The sequence below is a fragment of the Geotrypetes seraphini genome, chromosome 8, assembly GCF_902459505.1.
Source record: "Geotrypetes seraphini chromosome 8, aGeoSer1.1, whole genome shotgun sequence".
NCBI classification, from domain to species: Eukaryota; Metazoa; Chordata; class Amphibia; order Gymnophiona; family Dermophiidae; genus Geotrypetes; species Geotrypetes seraphini.
Window position 1 is genome coordinate 160,691,860 of NC_047091.1, and position 18,925 is coordinate 160,710,784.

Sequence of the window (18,925 nt, forward strand, 5' to 3'; positions counted from 1 at the left end):
CTTTGGATTCTTGCCCAGAAATAGCTAAGAAGAAAAATTAAAAATAAAAAAATAAAAAAATTTAAATTGAATCAGGTTAGGCAGACTGGATGGACCATTCAGGTCTTTATCTGCCGTCATCTACTATATTACTATGTTACTAAGTTTGGAAGCCGCTTCAGCTGTCCAGTTAAGGAGCCACATAGATCTGCGAGAAACTACTGAAATAGACATTTGTTTTGCAGAAGTACGAATATCATATAAAAGCATCCGCCAAATACGCTAGACCCGTTTCCATATCTACAAAGTCAGATGGAACAGAAACCCCCGTCTCCATCATTTTATCTGCCATGCGTTGAGTCCACTGTAGACATGCCCGTGCAGTGTAGGAACTGCACACAGCTGCCTGCAATGTAACTGCTGCTACTTCAAAGGACATCTTAAGTGAAGATTCTATCTTCCTATCCTGGATGTCTTTCAGATCTATACCACTCTCAACTGGCAATGTAGTCTTAATTGGTAACCCTTGGGAGCTTAAACTTCTCCAGCTCGTCCTGAGCTAGTGAGTACAACTGTCGCATGGCTTTTGTCACCTGCAGACCTGATTCTGGCGTGTCCCATTGAGCTGTAATTAGTTTCTGCAAGGCCTCATGAACCAGAAAAGACCTAGGTGGTTTTCTTGTTCCCGCCATAAGAGGGTTAGCCGATCCTGTTACCTGTGGATCCTCCTGAGAGATGTTTAACCCTTGCAATGCCTTAGAAATCAGAGAGGATAGCTCTTCCCTATGAAAAAGACGGAGCGCTGTAGGATCATCTACATCACTACCTAGCGCCTCCTCCAAGCCAAGTCTGGTATTTCTCCCTCTTCCAGATACTCAGGAAGAGGCAGGGATAAGGGGGAGTCCGATGCAGGGTCCCCTTCATCCATGGGAGCCAGCTGTTGAAGTTTAACTACCTAAGACTCCACCATAGTTGTAGTAGCCGGGAGTAAAGAAAAATTTTGCAAATTTAAATCCATTTTATGTGCAGGCTGAGAGCTCTGCAATAAAAAGGCTCTGTGCATTAACATAATAAACTCCAGTGAAAAAGTGCCCTGAATTATCCCTGCTGGCACTACCTGCAGTTTCCTGCATTGAGACCACATCTGAAACAATATCAGAGGAACCGCCAACAGCCACCGAAATTTTCCCAGCCGCCAGCGTGCAGCGAGGCAAGGCGCATTCAACCGTGAGTGATGGGAAGTTCGGCCACGCTTCAACAGTGCAGGAAACAGACTCGCAAGCTGGTAAAAGAACTTATTCTCCCGTAGCATCTGCACATCCGGCAGTACACAGTCCCGATGGTGTTCTACGCTTCCCACAGTGCAAACACCTGCTAACTGCCTCTGCCACCATTATTTTAAGTGAAAACACCACACACTGCACTGCAAAGTACGACGGAAAACAAAAGATATCTAAACTGCATGCAAATCCCGCTGTCAGCACTAGAAACCCGACAGAAAGAAATAGAAAGTTGTAAGCTGTAAGTTGACAGGAAAGTATAGCACAGCTAACTTACTGTAGGACTCTTTTTTTTTTTTTTTTTTTAAGGAAACAAGAAAAATTTAGAGCCCAAATTAAACCACTCAATTCACTGGAGGGGAGGGTGGAGCAGGGACCTGGGGTGGCCCAGGTGTAACTCCTAAAGCTGGCATCACTCAGCCAGTCACCTCTGTCTACCTGAAGAGAAATATTCTCAAAAGAAGAAAATTATTTATTTATTTTTACGTTTTACCCAGTCACAGCCAGAATTCAGGAGCTAGAGATAGAGCATACTGAAGCTACAGGAGGAGTGCCAACCAATAGGACCACCAGTTAATCAGTTTCTCTATCTCCACCTGCTAGTAGATGTGTGCTATCCCACTAGTCTCTGGATTCATCTGCTGCTGTTGTTAAGGAATGGCACACATGGTAGTGAGTCCATTAAATATTCCACAGTAAACAGAGAAGGCAGTAGTGGTACACATGGTAGTGAGTCCACTAAATATTTCACAGTGGGCAGAGAAGGCAGGAGTGGTACACATGGTAGTAAGTCCATTAAATATTCCACAGTGAGCAGAGAAAGCAGTAGTGATATGCATGGTAGCGAGTCCATTAAATATTCCACAGTGGGCAGAGAAGGAAGTAGTGGCAAAAGCCACCACTCTCAAAGTAAGAAATATTCACCAAGTATGGGGCAGTGTGGAAGTTTTAGTAGAGAGAATTTAATGGCAAATTTTAAGACTTAACTGACAGTTTTGCATTCTGCAGCCATAAGTTAAAATTAAAAAGAGGTAAAAGTCTTTATTAGAACAAAAATGTAAGTATCAGCACACAACTGTGCCTACCAGCAGGAGAGCCCGATACTTAGCACAGCCGCACCAATGGCGTGCAGCCGTTCGGTGTGCCGACAAAGGCGCACGACAAAAGGCGCATGCGCCTTTGCGAAGCGTCTGCACGAGACTTCTGCGTGGAACAGTTAGACTCTTGACCAGGAGCTGAGAGAAGGAGGAAGATGGAAAGAAGGTAAAGCAAGGAAGTTCTGGAAGATCCCTGTAAGTCCTGACATTATTAAACCAGGTGAAGTGGGATAGGGAAAAACCATAAGCTCACAGAAACTGTTCTCTCTACAAAAACCTTTCTCTCCCCCTGCAACCAGTATCTCATCTCTGTAGCTGATGGAAACAGTAGATTAGCTGTGAAAAGATATTTCACACCATTTACCAGAGAGTATGCAAAGATGGGGAAATTGCCCTATTTTTAAGTTCAGTTAACTACTGTATCAGTGAAACTAGAGGGAAAAAGCAACAGGCCCTGATGCTGTGGGTTTGCTGTGGTTTGGCACCAGGGCCCACCCAGCCAGATACCATGAAGAGATAAACACAGACCATGGTCCGAAGATAGAATTCTCAGAAGATAGAATTCTCAAGAAATATCATCTGATAGCAGGTGTCAGAAATATTTACAGTTGGGAGGGGGTTTGATGCTCGGAAATGCTTATATGGTATAGAAACAGGCATTTCGGGGAAAAGGTTAGGTCTTACGGAAAACAGGGCGAGCATATAACATGACGTAGGTCAACCAGCCAATAAATGAATGTAGTTAGGCAGTAATGCATAGGAAAGTAGCCAATAAGGATGTATCATGTGATTTAGGCCAACGTGGTGTTGGTCACTAAGAAATGTATAAAAAACAGACCTTTAGAAGGAAGAGTTCAGAACAGACATCCGAGGATCTTCAGGCCTGGAGATCACCTTCTGTTACGCTATATGCTGAATGGTTTATTCCTGTAAGCTGTTACTGATTGACTAAATAAATATATACTTATTGAAACCAGTATATAGCGTGCGAGGTCTCATTACCAAGGTAGGCCTGGACAGCTGCCTACTTCAGAGCCTGAAAACCAAACCCCAGATCCTTGGACCTCAGTGGCAGTGGCCAATTTCCACAGCAGAATTAGAACCCATAGACAGGCCCCACAGACACCTCCAGCGGAAAACCTGGGCCTGATCTCTGACCATCTAACCCCAGTGGTTTTGACCAACTTCCACGGCAGTACCAGACCTCACTGACCGAACTTGACACAGTCTGGACACCCTGCACTGCAGAACTGAACCCAGCAGGCCAGTCGGATAAGTATCACAAAGTTTTATAAATAATCTGTGCAGTATTCCAAAACACAAGTATTGTATAGCCAGACAAGTATTGTATAGCCGGAATCTGTTTAACCAGACAGATCTAACAGCCTGATAAGCCCGGCATAGCCAGATAAGTCTAACAGCCTGATAAGCCTTGTATGCCTGATAAGCCTGGTTTTGTCAGACAAGTACTGTTTTCTCCGCCACCCGCTTACTCCCAAAATCCACCCATCTTTCCCCATAACACACCACACCCCTTCTGACCACTCTCCCTAAACTGTTAGGTAATCCCCCCCCCACTGGAACCCTGCGCCATGACCCTGCCAAACCCTCATCACTGCGCACTACTGCTCCTACTCTATCTTATCAGCACCAGAATCTGCACAGCCAACTCATTATACCCTGCACCAATCCCAGTTCACTACTCCTTATACTGCGCGGTTAAGTACAAATCCCCAACATTCACACCCCATAAACCATACTACCACCTCGAGGCAGGCCCACTCCCAATCCCAATCCATCGCCCCCCACACTTCAACCAAGCCTCGCACTAAAAAACAACGATCACTAAAAAAAACTAGCCTACTCCCATTACTTTCCAACCGAACAGACCACCCACCAGAACCTTCAAGATTTCGACCTAAACATAAGATCGATGAGGAACAAATCCATACTGATCAAGGATTGGCTGAATGAAATTAACCCTGACTTCATTCTACTCACAGAAACCTGGCTTCTATCAGATAACAATATTATCATCAAAGACTGTCTTCCCCCAGGTTTCAAGATTCTATCTCTAGCCAGAACCTGGGGAAGGGGAGGAGGACTAGCAATAATCTTCAGAGACCACTTAAATTGCGCTTTACTCAACTCCAAATCCTCGCCCAACTTAGAGATACTATCACTCTCACTAACTTCAAAATCCTTAACCGCCGCTCTAATAACTATTTTGTTTTATGTCCCACTAAAAAAATGGAACCTAGCCAAGGAGGATTTCACTAAATTTTTACTCACCAACTCAATAGCAAGCCCTTACAACTTACTATGTGGGGATATCAACATTCACCTAGAGCAAATAGACCAGCCAGAAACATCAGATTTTTGGTTACTTATCTCCCAACTAGACTACTTCATACCACCCCCCAATCAAAACCCCAAATCAAAAAGGTCATCAGTTAGACCTGGTGACATTCTCCTCCAAAGAACCAACCAACCCCAAATTCTATTGGAAAGAAGATAACTGGACAGATTCCCTATGGTCTGACCACAGACTATGTAACTTCATTATTGACCGCCAGCAAAAACCCAACAAAAACAACAAAACAAGAAATAATAAAACTCACATTCCAGAAGTAAGATCGACCCGATAGAATTCTGGTCCCACTATGAGAATATCACAAAACAACAGATCAAATCATGCACTCCTGGATTAAAGATAGCACTAACATTCTAAACAAAATTGCCCCCATAAAAACCCGCAGAATTTGAAATATAAATCTAGAGGGATGGTTTGATTCAGAGCTACTACTACTAAAGAGGGACCTAAGAAAATCAGAAAGACTATGGACTAAATCTAGCACTCAAGAGCACAGAGTTGCTTGGAGATCAACATTAAAAAACTACAAAAACCTCACCAAGGAAAAACGTAAAAATTTCTATGCCCAAAAAATTGGAAACATTACAATTAACAGTAAAAACCTTTTCAATCTGGTCAACGACCTCTACAACCTAGAGACACTCACTGACATCCAGGAAGAATCCAAATTAACTGCTAACACCCTAGCAGATTTCTTCAATTCCAAGATACAAAAATTAAGATCATCAATAACTGCCCCGGCCAATCCCCACAGGTACTTTCCAATTCTACATGACACAGACATATCCAAATCTGACCTAGGGTCCAGAACCGACCTAAGCTGGAACCATTTCACAACCATAGACTGGCAAACCTTTAGCAAATACTACAATAAATATAACAACTCCTACTGCAGACTGGACACTTGCCCCCCCCAAATGTCATGAAAACTGCCCCGATCCACTTCAAAGCCAATGTGTTGGCATGGGTCAACTTTTTACTATCCTCAGGAAATTTCCCAGTAGAGCAAGGCCACGTCATGATAACTCCAATTATAAAAAACACAAAAGAACCACCCAATGCCCCGTCTAATTACAGATCTATCGCTAGCATCCCGCTAGTCACCAAAATAGCAGAAGGGGTGGTAAATGCCGAACTCACCACATATCTGGAAAAATTCAATATCTTACACGACAACCAATCAGGCTTTCGTTCTGGCCGCAGCACTGAAACCATCATAGCCTCTCTACTCGATCACCTGTACTCACTCTTCAGCCAGGGCTCCAGCACACTGATCTTGCAACTTGACCTGAGCAGTGCTTTCGACCTAGTTGACCACACTATTCTCCTGGACTGCCTTGCACACATCGGCATCTCTGGCCAGGTTCTCAACTGGTTCCACAGATTCCTAAGCTGGGAGTTCTCCAGGGCTCTCCCCTGTCCCCCACCCTGTTTAACGTCTATCTTGTCTCCTTGGGAAACCTCCTGCAAAGTTTCAAGCTCAATTTCTTCATCTACACAGATGACATCACAATAGTCATCCCGCAAACCTGTTTCACACCAGAGTTTCTTAACTCTCTATCAAGCTTACTCAGCCAGATAGAACTCTGGATACTATCCTATAGATTAAAATTAAACTCTGACAAAACTAAATTCTTCCTAGCCACCCCCAACGACAAAATCAAAGATACCGCAATACAAGTGAATGGATCGGATTTCCCCCTGGAACAAACCTTAAAAATACTGGGAGTCACCTTAGACAAACATCTATCCCTTGAGAAACATACTGCTCTTACTGTCAGGAAAAGCTTCTTGGTGCTCTGGAAACTCCACACCATAAAAAAATACTTTGATGACAACTCATTTCGCCTGCTAGTACAATCCTCCATTTTCAGCATCCTGGACTACTGCAACATCATCTATTTGGGCTCCATGAAGAAAACCACCAGGAGACTAAAACTGATTCAGAACACCGCCGTCCCCCTTATATTTGGCTTAAACAAATGGGAACACATCACCCCCCTTCTACCATAAACTGCACTGGTTACCATTTGAATCCAGAGTCCTATTCAAGTTCACATGCCTCTGCTACAAAACAGTATTTGGTATATCCCCAAGCTACCTCAACCCACACTTCAACCTAAATTACAACAATAAGAACCCCCGCAAAATTCATCTGTTCGCCTTCCCCTCCCTAAAACTATGTCATTTCAAAAGGTTCCTTGACAAAACCTTCTCCTTCCAGGCGGCTAAACTAAACCCATGGCTAGCCCAAGGCTGCTTCACAGTTTGCTTCACTAAACAGGCTGCTTCACAGTTTGCGGCCTTCTGCTGGTAATTCCTTATGCCGCATCACTGATGACATCATCAGTGACACGGCAGAGGGAATCACTTATTAATTATTGGAGCAATAATTATATTACCCTCCTCTTGTGGAAATTTTCCTACCTTCAAAGAATCAAATAGCCAATCCAATAATTTTAATTTAAAGCTTAAAGGTGCCGATGTCATAAGATCTGAAGGGCAGGGATCTTATATACAATATGATTTAGCAAATCTACAGAATAATTTAGAAAAATCCCCTCAATCTAAGTCTTCAAATGAAGACAAATACAAATCTGCATGGACCTCGATTTCATTCATATTTAAATGAGACTCAAAATTTCCCAGACAAGGTAAACAAGAGGATCTCAGGTTTAAGACTTTGGAACTGAAGAAATTTGCTAAATCATTTGAAGTAGGTAAAAGTAATCCTAAGGATTGCGTATTTTGAGTCACATTAAACACTGTGTTAATTAGTTGAAATAATTTCTTTACAGCAATGCTTGTAGTACCAAATTTTGCTGAGTAGTGGGCTTTTCGTTTTTCCCTTTATAATCTAATATAATAAAATGATAGGCCGCGCATGCGCACTAAAAAAATCGTGTTCCCTGATCCCGTCGCGGAAACACGAGTGCGCATGCGCGGGTTTTATGTCACCTGCTCTCCATCTCGCGCCACCAACGATCTCTGTTCCTCACTGCCAAAACCACCACCTCCTCCTTCTCACCGGCTCACCCGCTTTTAACAATAAAGAGAAAAGCGCTGCACTGCGCTAACGCTGGCTTTCCTGTCTTCTGTCCACTGCGGCCCGCCCTCTCTGACTACTTCCTGTTTCCGCTAGGGTTGGCCGCAGTGGATAGAAGACGCCGAAGCCAGTGGCTGTAGCTGCCGATCTCCATTCCTCCGGGAGGGGGGGGGGGGGTCTGGGAGGAGAGGGTTCGCGGCCACTCAGCGCCCCCACCAAGGAGCCCTGCAACTTTCCGCTGCCCGGGACCCGAGTCATTTAGCGCCCCCCCCCTCTTCCCTTACTGCGGGCCCGACTGGCAATTTAAGCAGCGTGTCAGCAGTCTTCACACGCTGATTCGGGCCTTTCTACTGCCCTGATTTGCTCCGGACGTGCCAGAGTAAATCAGGGCAGTAGAAGGACCCGAAGCAGCGTGTGAAGACTGCTGACATGCTGCTTAAATCGCCAGTCGGGCCCGCGGGACGGGAAGGGAAGGGAAAGGAAGGGGGGGGGCCACAAAGGACTCGGGCCCGCGTTTGTAGTCGCGACTGTGGGAAGGGAAAGGGGGTAGAGGAAACGCTACAAGAAGAAATACACAGGGGAAGGTGCACAGGGAACTGGTGTGGGGGGAAGGAAATGGAGGGGGAAGGAATGCTGCTTTGGACAGACAGACAGACAGAGGGAGGAAGGGAGACAGATAGAAAAGAAGAAAGACGGGCAGGGAGATATACAGAAAGACAAACAGACAAAGGGGGCCAGGAACAGAGACAGACAGAAAGAAAGACAGCGGGAGTCGCGTCAGGAGGGGTGTGAGATGCCGCAGAGGGAACTTTTACAATGGGTGCAACTGGGCAGCTGTCGGGAGCCTCTGATCAGAGGCAGAGCAAGGTAAGTGTATCATAGGGATAAGAAGGAGGAGGGGGGTGTCAGCCTAGAGGCCTCTGGGAGATTATATCAATCTGACCCTGGCATGGGAAGGCAGATAGACCCTTAGTGCAGGGAAACTGTTTTAAGTAGCCCTGATTGATATATTTTAAGTTTCAAGTAGCCCTGATTGAATCATGGCTAGCTAAAAGGTGTTAATGTCTGATTAAGAGGGTGCTTAGGACAATGGTGCACAGATCAAGCCAGAGACTTAATCCCATCAGGTTTCTCACCCTCCTTTGTTAATTAAATTAACCATTGTCTCAAACAGTTTATAAATTCTAAACAGAAAGATACTGGGAGATACAATATTTTCTCTATTCAGAATAAGATTCCAAGGTATAAAAGCCTCCTCTCTGCAACACACAGGTAGCTCTCTTTTTCTATCAAGCTATCGCTCTCTTTTTCTATCAAGCTATCAGGAGAGGAGTCTTGGCTCTCCCTCTCTCTGTCTATCCTTCTCTTTATCTATGGAACAACGAAGCTTAGACCATCTCCCTTGTCTCTCCCTCTCTGCCTTTCCCTGAAACTTCACGCTTCCTTCTGGACACTGTATGGCAGGGAAACTGCTCTGCTCTCTATTTAATTGTAATGCTTAATTGTAATGCTTATGAATATTACTTTTCTGTAAGCCTATTTCTATAATATATTCTTTATGCAATCACCTCTGGTTGTGTCTATTATTCTACTTCCTGGTGAGTCATCTGTGAGGGAACTGAACCTGGGACCAGTGTTTGTCAGTACGCATTTCACTTAACCCCTACCACCATACATTGGGGGGGCCACTAACCGAAACTGACAGATGCATTACCCGCTGGTTCAGGCTCCAGAGGGATTGTACAAGAATGAATATTGCCATCTGGTAATAATTCAGCCCTCTGCCAAAATTCAGTTGCATTAGGTGGTTTTCTGACAGAAATTTCTGATTTTTGCGACTTAGGTATGACATTCAATTTCTTAGTTCACACCAAAGAAAAATAATAAATAAAATGGTCTGACCAAAGTATTAGCAGCCATCTGTCCTCTTTTAACAAAATTAAAGGAATGGACCCTGACTTGGTCGCTAATGATACTAAGTCCAATTGATGACCTCCTACATGAGTTTGTGATGATTGTGGAAAAGAAAAATCCAAAGAAGATAAAAATGTCATAAGATTAGCAACATTTTGATCCGATTCAACCGCCAAATGTAAATTAATATCTCCCAATAATAAACACTGTGGAGTGGTAAGTGAATTATTAAAAACAAATTCATAAAAATGCTCCTTAACTTGGGTCTATGATTCTGGCGGCATATAAAACAAGATGCAGTCTTGTAAGTCTATTCTACTGAGGGTACAGGAGATAATTTCCAGATTTTGTTTGGTCAGTGAGTCCTGTACTTTAAAATTAAAATTCTCTTGTAATATAATGGCAATACCGTCACCTCTTTTGTCCTTTTGACCAAGAGGAACAATTTTATAGTGCACCGGAAGAAAATCATTAATGACAGAATCATCATTAGCAATAAGCCAGGTTTCATGGCTATCTTGTGAATGTTTTCAATTAAATCTTTGTCCATTTCTTCTGATTGTGAAGGAGGCCTGTATATCACACCAATGTAAATATATTTTCCATTCCCTCTTTCCAGATTAACACAGTGTGTTTCTTCTTTACACCATATGTTCTGCAATTCTGTCACTTTAATACTATTCTTAACATACAATGCCACTCTTCTACACTTATTACTTACCCTGTTGCTCCTGAATATAGGCCAAGTATAACTATATCTCAATCATGGTTCTCTGTGAACCACATCTCCATGACCGCCACTAAATCCAAATCAGCTTCTACCATTAGAGCTGGAAAATTAGATCTGGAAAATTATTATCCATATTATGGTCATAGGTATAGAAACCTTTCCAGCTATCACGATTTTACCTCATTTCAATAACGGTATTTGATGACTTACATTCCTGAGAGTTATTAATGACCTAGGGTCATATTTCATCCATCCAAAGCAAATTTAGTTTAAAGCCCTAGAGCACAGGTGTCAAAGTCGGTCCTCGAGGGCCAGAATCCAATCGGGTTTTCAGGATTTCCCCAATGAATCTGCATGAGATCTATTTGCATGCACTGCTTTCAATGCATATTCATTGGGGAAATCCAGAAAACCCGACTGGATTCCGGCCCTCGAGGACCGACTTTGACACCCCTGCCCTAGAGCTTCAGTACATTAGCCTTTCTATTACTAAAAACACTTTGTCCCTTCTTTGATAAATGGACACCATCTCTGCTCAGCAGCTCTTGGAAAATCATCCCATGGTGTAGGAAACAGAAGTGCTCATGTTGACACTATACACGCAGCCACGCATTCAGCTCTAGGATGCGAGTTCCCTCATTTGTCTTTTACCCACAATAGGAAAGATTGCTGAAAACACCACCTGTGCACCCAACTGCTTCACCCTCTGTCCCCAAGCCATGAAGTCACTTTTGGTACATTCAGTGTGAAACCTAGCAGTATCTTTTGTGCCAAACATGGATGTGAAGTATAGGATAATTATTATTATTATTATTTTAGGTATTTATATACCACTTAAATATTTCCAAATGCCTCCACAGGGATCGACCACTCCTGGTCCTTAGGTTTGATGAGTCTTGGCAAACATTCTGCTATATCTCAAATCTTTGTATCAGGCAGACAACATACCTCCCTTGACATCATATCTGGTAGGCAAATGGACACCAATGTAACTCTCAAGATGTTTTAGACCCCTGACACACATGCAATCTGTCAAAACACAGGCCATGTTGAGTCCAAATAAAATTTGCTTCCTTGCCACAGGAGTTTATCAGATTTTTGCTTTCTTTTTTGTTTCTAGTGGCCAACTACACAAATTCTTGGTGTTACTTTGTTGTGCTACCACATCTCCTTTCTTACTGTTAACTATAGGAATGTCTGGGGGTTTTTTTTATCTCCGTTGCTTTTATTATTGTTTGTAAACCGCTTTCATGTTTCAGTGAAAAGTGTCATGTCAATTCAAGATACATTTATAAATAGACCCTGAAAACTTTATCAAAAATAGATACAAACAATAATGAAAGTAAACAAGACTTTTCTTTTCCTCCACAACCAACCAAACACCCAAATTTAAAAAAAATAGTAAATTTGTATGATTTCCTGGAATAAAAAACACACAAAAATAATAATACTTACCACATCTGTTTCTAAAGCTTCCAGCTCTTCAGTGGTACCAGTGGAGGTGCCAGTGGAGGTTGTGATGCCCTCACCTCCATCCCAAGGCTCCAAATCCTTCTCTTTGTGTTCACCATTTACTTTAGAACTAATAGCAGAATCTGTAAAAGCATCTGCAAAAGTGGTCAGTGGGTTACATCAAATATGCCAAATTATGCAGAAAAATATTTTTGTATATGAAAAGGGAAAAAACACTAAATATTCAATACCAAGCAGTCACAAAATGCTAAGATGTACCTAACAACTACACTCATAAGAAAATCACATCTAAATTAGGGACATCAGAATACAGACATCTACAAATTTAATAGAAACATTAAACTATTGTGAACAACTATCATCTAGAGCAGAGTTTTCCAAACTGGGTTGGGACTCCAAACTGAGTCATAAAACTCATATTTGGGGTTCCAATCTGAGTGGGCTCTCCATAGATGCATCATTATTCTGCACCTCCAAAGAGTCAGTTTTATTTGGCTTCAATTATGGGGTCAGGACCACAAAAAGATTGATAAGCACCAATCTAGAAATAATACTTCAAATTTACCAATATATTCAAGCCTAAATAAGTGACAGAAGGAAATTAGTAATATCAGAAATGTTCAAACCAAAGTGAATATTTGCATGTTTTACATATCATTATGACAGTATTTCTACATATTAATGGAAAATTAGGTTCATACCTCAGTAATCTTCTTACTAAGACATAGGATTCTGTACTGAAGCTGTTGTCCTCCTTTAGTCCCAAACTTTGCAGAAGGGTGTCACTCATATTTTCAACTCTTTCCCTCTTCAGTTAGTACCAAAGCAGTCAAACTCCACAGAAATAGAAGAAAAAAGGAAGGACCTGGGGAACTTCCCCAGAGACAACACACATTTCTATTCTGCTCTTTAACCCATGCAAAAAGAATAACAATCAACATGAACACATAACTTAGGAGTATCCAGGACTCCAACCTGCTGTATGTAACTAGCACTATCGCATATGAAATTTCAAGGTACTATAAAAACAGGTGTTACTCTTAATAAACTCTTGTGCTTTTTTTTCATACTCATCCAACTTAGAAACATGATGGCTGATAAAGGCCAAATGGCCCATCCAGTCTGCCCATCCGTGGAAGTGGAGGACATGAGAGTATCCCAAGGAGAGAAGGACTAAAACCTGAAATCCCAAAAATTACTGCATCCATGACCACTAGGAGGCGTAAGGTAGTGGTAGTTAGCGTTTCCCTTCTGAGGGGTACAGAAGCATCCATCTGCAGACTAGACATGATGTCACAAGAGATATGCTGTCTGCCTGGTGCCAAAATCCAAGATGTTACGGAGAGCTTGCCTTGACTCATCAAGCCTGATGACTACTATCCGATGCTGCTCATCCACACTGGCACTAACGATACTGCCAGGCACCCCTGCGAACGTGTCAAAAGGGACTTTGTGGCTCTGGGAGAGAAGGTGAAGCAGTCAAGTGCGCAGGTGGTATTCTCGTCCATCCTCCCTGTGAGGGTAAAGGCCATGGCAGAGAACCTCACATCCTTGAGATGAATGTGTGGCTACGTGGATGGTGTCGTCGAGAGTGTTTTGGCTTCCTGGACCATGGGATGATCCTCAAAGGGCTGCTGAGCAGGGATGGTGTGCATCTATCAAAGAAGGGAAAAAGTGTCTTCGCCAGCAGGCTGGCTAATCTATTGAAGAGGACTTTAAACTTGAAGTGATGGGGCAGGGTGATCAAAGCTTCCGGGTGAGTATAAGCCCTCAGGTAACTAAATCACTGAATACCTCTACACGGATGGGAAAAGGGAGCAATGTCTGGAAAGCACAGTTACTTACCGTAACAGGTGTTATCCAGGGACAGCAGGCAGATATTCTCACATGTGGGTGACGTCACCGACGGAGCCCCGGTACGGACACATTAAAAGTGAATAGCCACTTTAAGACTTTCAGAAAGTTCACGATAGCCCGCATGAGTGAGTGTCTTCTTGCCCAACGTAGGCATGCGACCCCTCAGTTTAGTAAGCCAGCTAAGAAGCCAACCACGGGAGGTGGGTGGGTTGTGAGAATATCTGCCTGCTGTCCCTGGATAACACCTGTTATGGTAAGTAACTTTGCTTTATCCCAGGACAAGCAGGCAGCATATTCTAACATGTGGGTGACACCCAAGCTAACCAAAATGAGATGGTGGGAGTGTTGGCCTTTAGGAAAATAAATTTTGTAATACTGACTGGTCAAAGTGCCCATCCCGTCTGGAAAAAGATGCCAGACAAATGTGAGGTGAATGTGTGAACCGAGACCCAGGTGGCAGCATTGCATATTTCCTCAATAGGAGTAGATCTAAGGAACGCTACTGAAGCTCCCATAGCTCTAACTTTATGGGCTGTGACCCAACTCTCCAGTTGCAATCTAGCCTGAGCATTACAGAATATACAGGAAGCTAACCAGTTGGAAATTGTTCTATTGAAAATAGGATGCCCCAACTTGTTAGGATCATAGGAGATGAAAAGTTGAGGAGATGATCTATGCGGCTTTGTTCTGTCAAGATAGTAGGCCAAAGCTCACTTGCAATCCAGAAGAGCTGCTTTTCCTGAGTGAGAATAGGCTTAGGAAATAATACTGGAAGCACAATGGACTGATTGAGATGAAATTCAGTGACAACTTTCAGCAGAAACTTTGGTTGTGTGTGAAGGACCAATTTGTCATGAAGTTCACTTCCTTGTAGACATTGGTTCAAATGGAGGCTTCATCAAAGGTGGAGGCTTCATCAATTTAGCAAGAACTACATTAAGGTCCCAGACTACACTGCACAACAATTTTTTGGTTAAGTCTTGATTCCTGAAAAGTTTTTGGTGATTATGACAGGTACCAACTTGGTATGCTCAAATATGGTTTTGGTTTTACTGCATCACGTAAGAACTATGAGAAATAGACATTTTTATGTTTACTGACAATAAAATATATAGTCAAGTTTACGTTTCGCACAAGCGACTAAATGAAACAGAATTAAAAGTGTTTTGCTCCCGAGTTTCTTTTATATTCAGTGTCTGGTGCATCACGTTGTAGCATCCAACAATAGTCGGCAAGCATTGACGGATTCCAATTGCCCTGGTATCGTTTCTCCATCGTAGCTATGTCTTGATGAAACCTTTCACCGTGCTCGTCACTCACAGCACCGAGATTTGCGGGGAAGAAGTCCAAGTGTGAATGGAGGAAATGAATCTTGAGTGACATATTGCACTTCATTCTCTTGTATGCTTTGAGAAGTTTGTCTACCAGCTGAATGTAGTTTGGGGCTCTGTAATTGCCCAGAAAATTGTCAACAACGTCTTTCAACGCTTTCCAGCCAATTTTTTCCGGCCCAACTAACAGATCTTCAAATCGCTTGTCACTCATAACATGTCTGATCTGGGGGCCAACAAAAATACCCTCTTTGATCTTGGCATCAGTTATTCTTGGGAACATCTGTCTTAAATAACGAAAACCTTCCCCTTCCTTGTTCATTGCTTTCACAAAATTCTTCATGAGTCCCAGTTTAATGTGAAGAGGAGGCAAAAATATCTTTGTCGGGTCAACAAGCGATTCATGTGCTACATTTTTCTGTCCTGGAACTAACTTTTTACGGAGTGGCCAGTTCTTTCTAGAATAGTGCGACTCTCTGTCTCGGCTGTCCCATTCGCAGATGAAACAGCAGTACTTTGTATAGCCAAGCTGCAGTCCTAGTAACAGAGCAACGACTTTGAGGTCTCCACAGATATTCCAGTTATACCTGGTATACTGGACATACTTTAGTAACATTTCCATATTCTCATATGTTTCTTTCATATGTGCTGCATAGCCAACAGGTACTGAAGGATAAACGTTGCTATTGTGCAACAGAACAGCTTTCAGGCTTAACATTGACGAATCAATGAAAAGACGCCACTCTTCCGGGTTGTGATCACAACCAAAGACCGAGAACAATCCTTCAATGTCACAACAGAAACAGAGACTGTCGACTTGTGCAAAAAATTTGGTTATATCATGATGCCGGTCTCGAAACACAGAAATTTTCATACCTGGTGATAGCAAACACCATTCCTGCAGTCTCGAACCTAGCAGCTCAGCTTTTGCTTTTGACAGACCCAAATCTCTGACCAAATCGTTCAATTCGGACTGTGTTATCAGATGTGGATCGCCTGATGAGGATGGTTCAAAATCCGGGTCAATGTCACTGTTAGAACCCTGCACTGCAGTTTCTTCATCTGGTTCGTCTAAGGTCCAATCCTCTGGTGGTTTCGGAACTGGAAGACTGTCATCATGTGGCATGGGTCTCATTGCTGAAGGCAGATTAGGATATTCAATTGACTTCTTGTTTTTGGCAGAGAAACCAGACACATTAGTCAAACAGAAATAACAGTCCGTCACATGGTCTTTCTGTTCTCGCCATATCATCGGAACAGCAAATGGCATCGTCTTTCGAGTACCTCTGAGCCAGGCTCTCAGACTAACAGCACATGTCGCACAGCAAATGTGAGGCGCCCATTGCTTGTCTTGATCACCTATTTTGCAGCCAAAATACAGATGATAGGCTTTCTTTACAAGGGCAGTCATCGAACGTCTCTGAGGCGTAAGTGTATATTCCCCACAGATATAGCAGAATGTGTCGCGGCTGTTACGACACCGACGAGACATATTGCCCGACACCAAAACGTCTATAGCATCAAGCTTACTTACTGTTATATTGCTACAGCTACTATACTACTATACTTTACTATACTGATACTATATACACACACGGACTATCTATATTAACCAAATGAGCAGGATCGGTGTATGGAAGCCACCATTATAGCATGGTGAGACAGCGCAAGCTCGTTCAGACCTGCCCAGACATGCCCAGGATGTCATCTTCCATAAAACAGCTTCCAACCTGGCTAGATTTTATGCATGGACATACCCAGGCGGCACAAACCGTTGTTGATAAGACACTTATGGGAGAAAAAATTGTTTGCATCCAAATATAAGAAAAAATCACGACAAAATTGAAGATTTCTCTGAAATGGTACGTGATGGGTAATTTTTGATGTAATATTCATGATCAGCACCCAAAATTCTATAAGAAACACCCAGCAGTGTTCAGGAAGCAAAAACTTTGTTGTGCAGTGATTGGAGGAGGTTTGAGAGGTGGTTTCACATTAAACAGTCCTTTCATAAATCTGGAGACCAAAGGATGAGCAGTAAGAGATTTACCCTCCACTGGTTGGTGAAAAGCTGCAATAGCGCTGAGATGGACTTGAGTCCTGAATCAGACAAATGAAGAAGGTAATCCAGGACCAGTGAAACCGAAATAGATTGTGGATCATGATGATGAAGAAGACACCAGGAGAAACGAGTCCACATTTGCCGATAACATTGTTGAGTGGCTGGTTTCCTGAAGGTTTTGAGGATTAGTCTCACTGGCTTAGAGAGGCGAAGTTCAGCTGGATTCAGCCCGAGAGATACCAAGCTGTCAGGTGTAGAGACTGCAGATTGGGATGCAGAAGTGCACCTTGACTCTGCGTAAGAAGAGATGGAAATATTGGCAGAGGCACTGGCTCTCTGGCACTGAGCTGAAGTAGAAGGAAGAACCAAAGTTGCCTGGGCCACCGAGGAGTTATGAGAATCATGGTGGCTAACTTCTGCTTGACTTTGAATTGGATCTTGAGAATGAGAGGAGTAGGTGGAAATGTGCAGAGAAACTTGTGTGTCCAATCCAGCAGACATGCATCTGCCTCCAGATGGTGAGGTGAGCAAAGTCTGGAGCAGAACTGGGGCAGCTTGTGGTTGTGGGGAGATGCAAACAAGTCCACTTAAGGAATGCCCCACTGTGCAAAGATGGGATGGAGAGCTGCAGAGTTGAGCATCCATTCGTGAGGTTGAAGAATTATGCTGAGCTTGTCCGCTAAGCAATTCTGTTCCCCTTGAATGTAGACTGCTCTGAGGTAGATGTTCCAAACAGTTGCCCACTGCCAAATCTTTTGAACTTCCTGACAAAGGAGGAAAGATCTCATGCCTCCTTGCTTGTTTATGTACTACATTGCTACTTGATTGTCTGGGCAAAGCAAGAGGACTTGATTGTCTTTGAGATGCTGAAAAGCTTTGAGAGCGTAGTAAATTGCTTTGAGTTCTAGAATATTGATATGGACCTTCCACTCTTTGGCAGACCAATGGCCTTGAGTCTGTAGACCATCCAGATGCATCCGTGTTTTAAAACCTTTTGATGAGGAGGCATGTGAAAAAGCAGACTTCTGGAGAGATTGGATGAAATCATCCACCACTGCAGCAACTGTTGAAGAGACGATGTCACAGAAATGTGTTGTGAGAGAGGATTTGTCAATTGGGACCACTGTGAGGCTAGAGTCCATTGAGGTGTTCTGAGATGGAGCCTCACCAGAGGAGTCACATGGACCATAGATGCCATATGGCCCACAAGAAAAAAACAAAAGTAATTGACCCCAAAATATCCACAAGAAGAAAATCCAGAGAAAACCAAAAAAAACCTCTGTGGAGTTTTGATGTTCCTAAATGGACTTTATTTGAAAGTGTCAATGTTCCAAAGGTACACTGAAATCATCCACATAAAATAATTTCATCCACATAAAAATAAATCATCCACATAAAAGCCTTAAAGGACCTAGTCCGCTAGGGATACAGGACCCAACACAGTCCGCGTTTCAACAAAAAGTCTTCTTCAGGGGTCCTATAAAAGTGAATACATGGGAAACAATTGTGTGGTGAGCCAGAAGTGAGCATTGCTTTCTATAGCAAATGCAAGCAGTGTCTCACTTCCGGCTCAATTCAAAAATTGATATTGACCTCCAAACTGGAAATGCAAAAACAATTTAATATTTTTCAAAAAAATTATATAATATCCATCTTTACCAGTTCAGAAACAAATATGCCCATAAGTTTTCTTTTGATTCTGTTAGCTTACAAAAAAACAAATCTGTTGATTTTCTATGCACATTTAAGGTACTTGTACTGAAATATTTACAGTAAACAAAA

At 42.8% G+C, this 18,925-nt stretch overlaps 1 protein-coding gene across 17 annotated transcripts in view; it reads right to left on the bottom strand.

The window, feature by feature from the left end:
* ATXN2 (ataxin 2) overlaps positions 1-18,925 on the bottom strand; it is a 735,162-nt gene that overhangs the window by 445,763 nt on the left and 270,474 nt on the right. For all 17 annotated transcript variants that reach the window (XR_004540365.1, XM_033955181.1, XM_033955177.1 and 14 more), the window contains one exon: positions 11,876-12,027. Coding sequence is in view for 16 of the 17 variants with exons in the window: in XM_033955181.1 (XP_033811072.1) it covers positions 11,876-12,027 (152 nt within the window). In the remaining variant the exon portion in view is untranslated. The remainder of the gene's footprint in view (positions 1-11,875; positions 12,028-18,925) is intronic.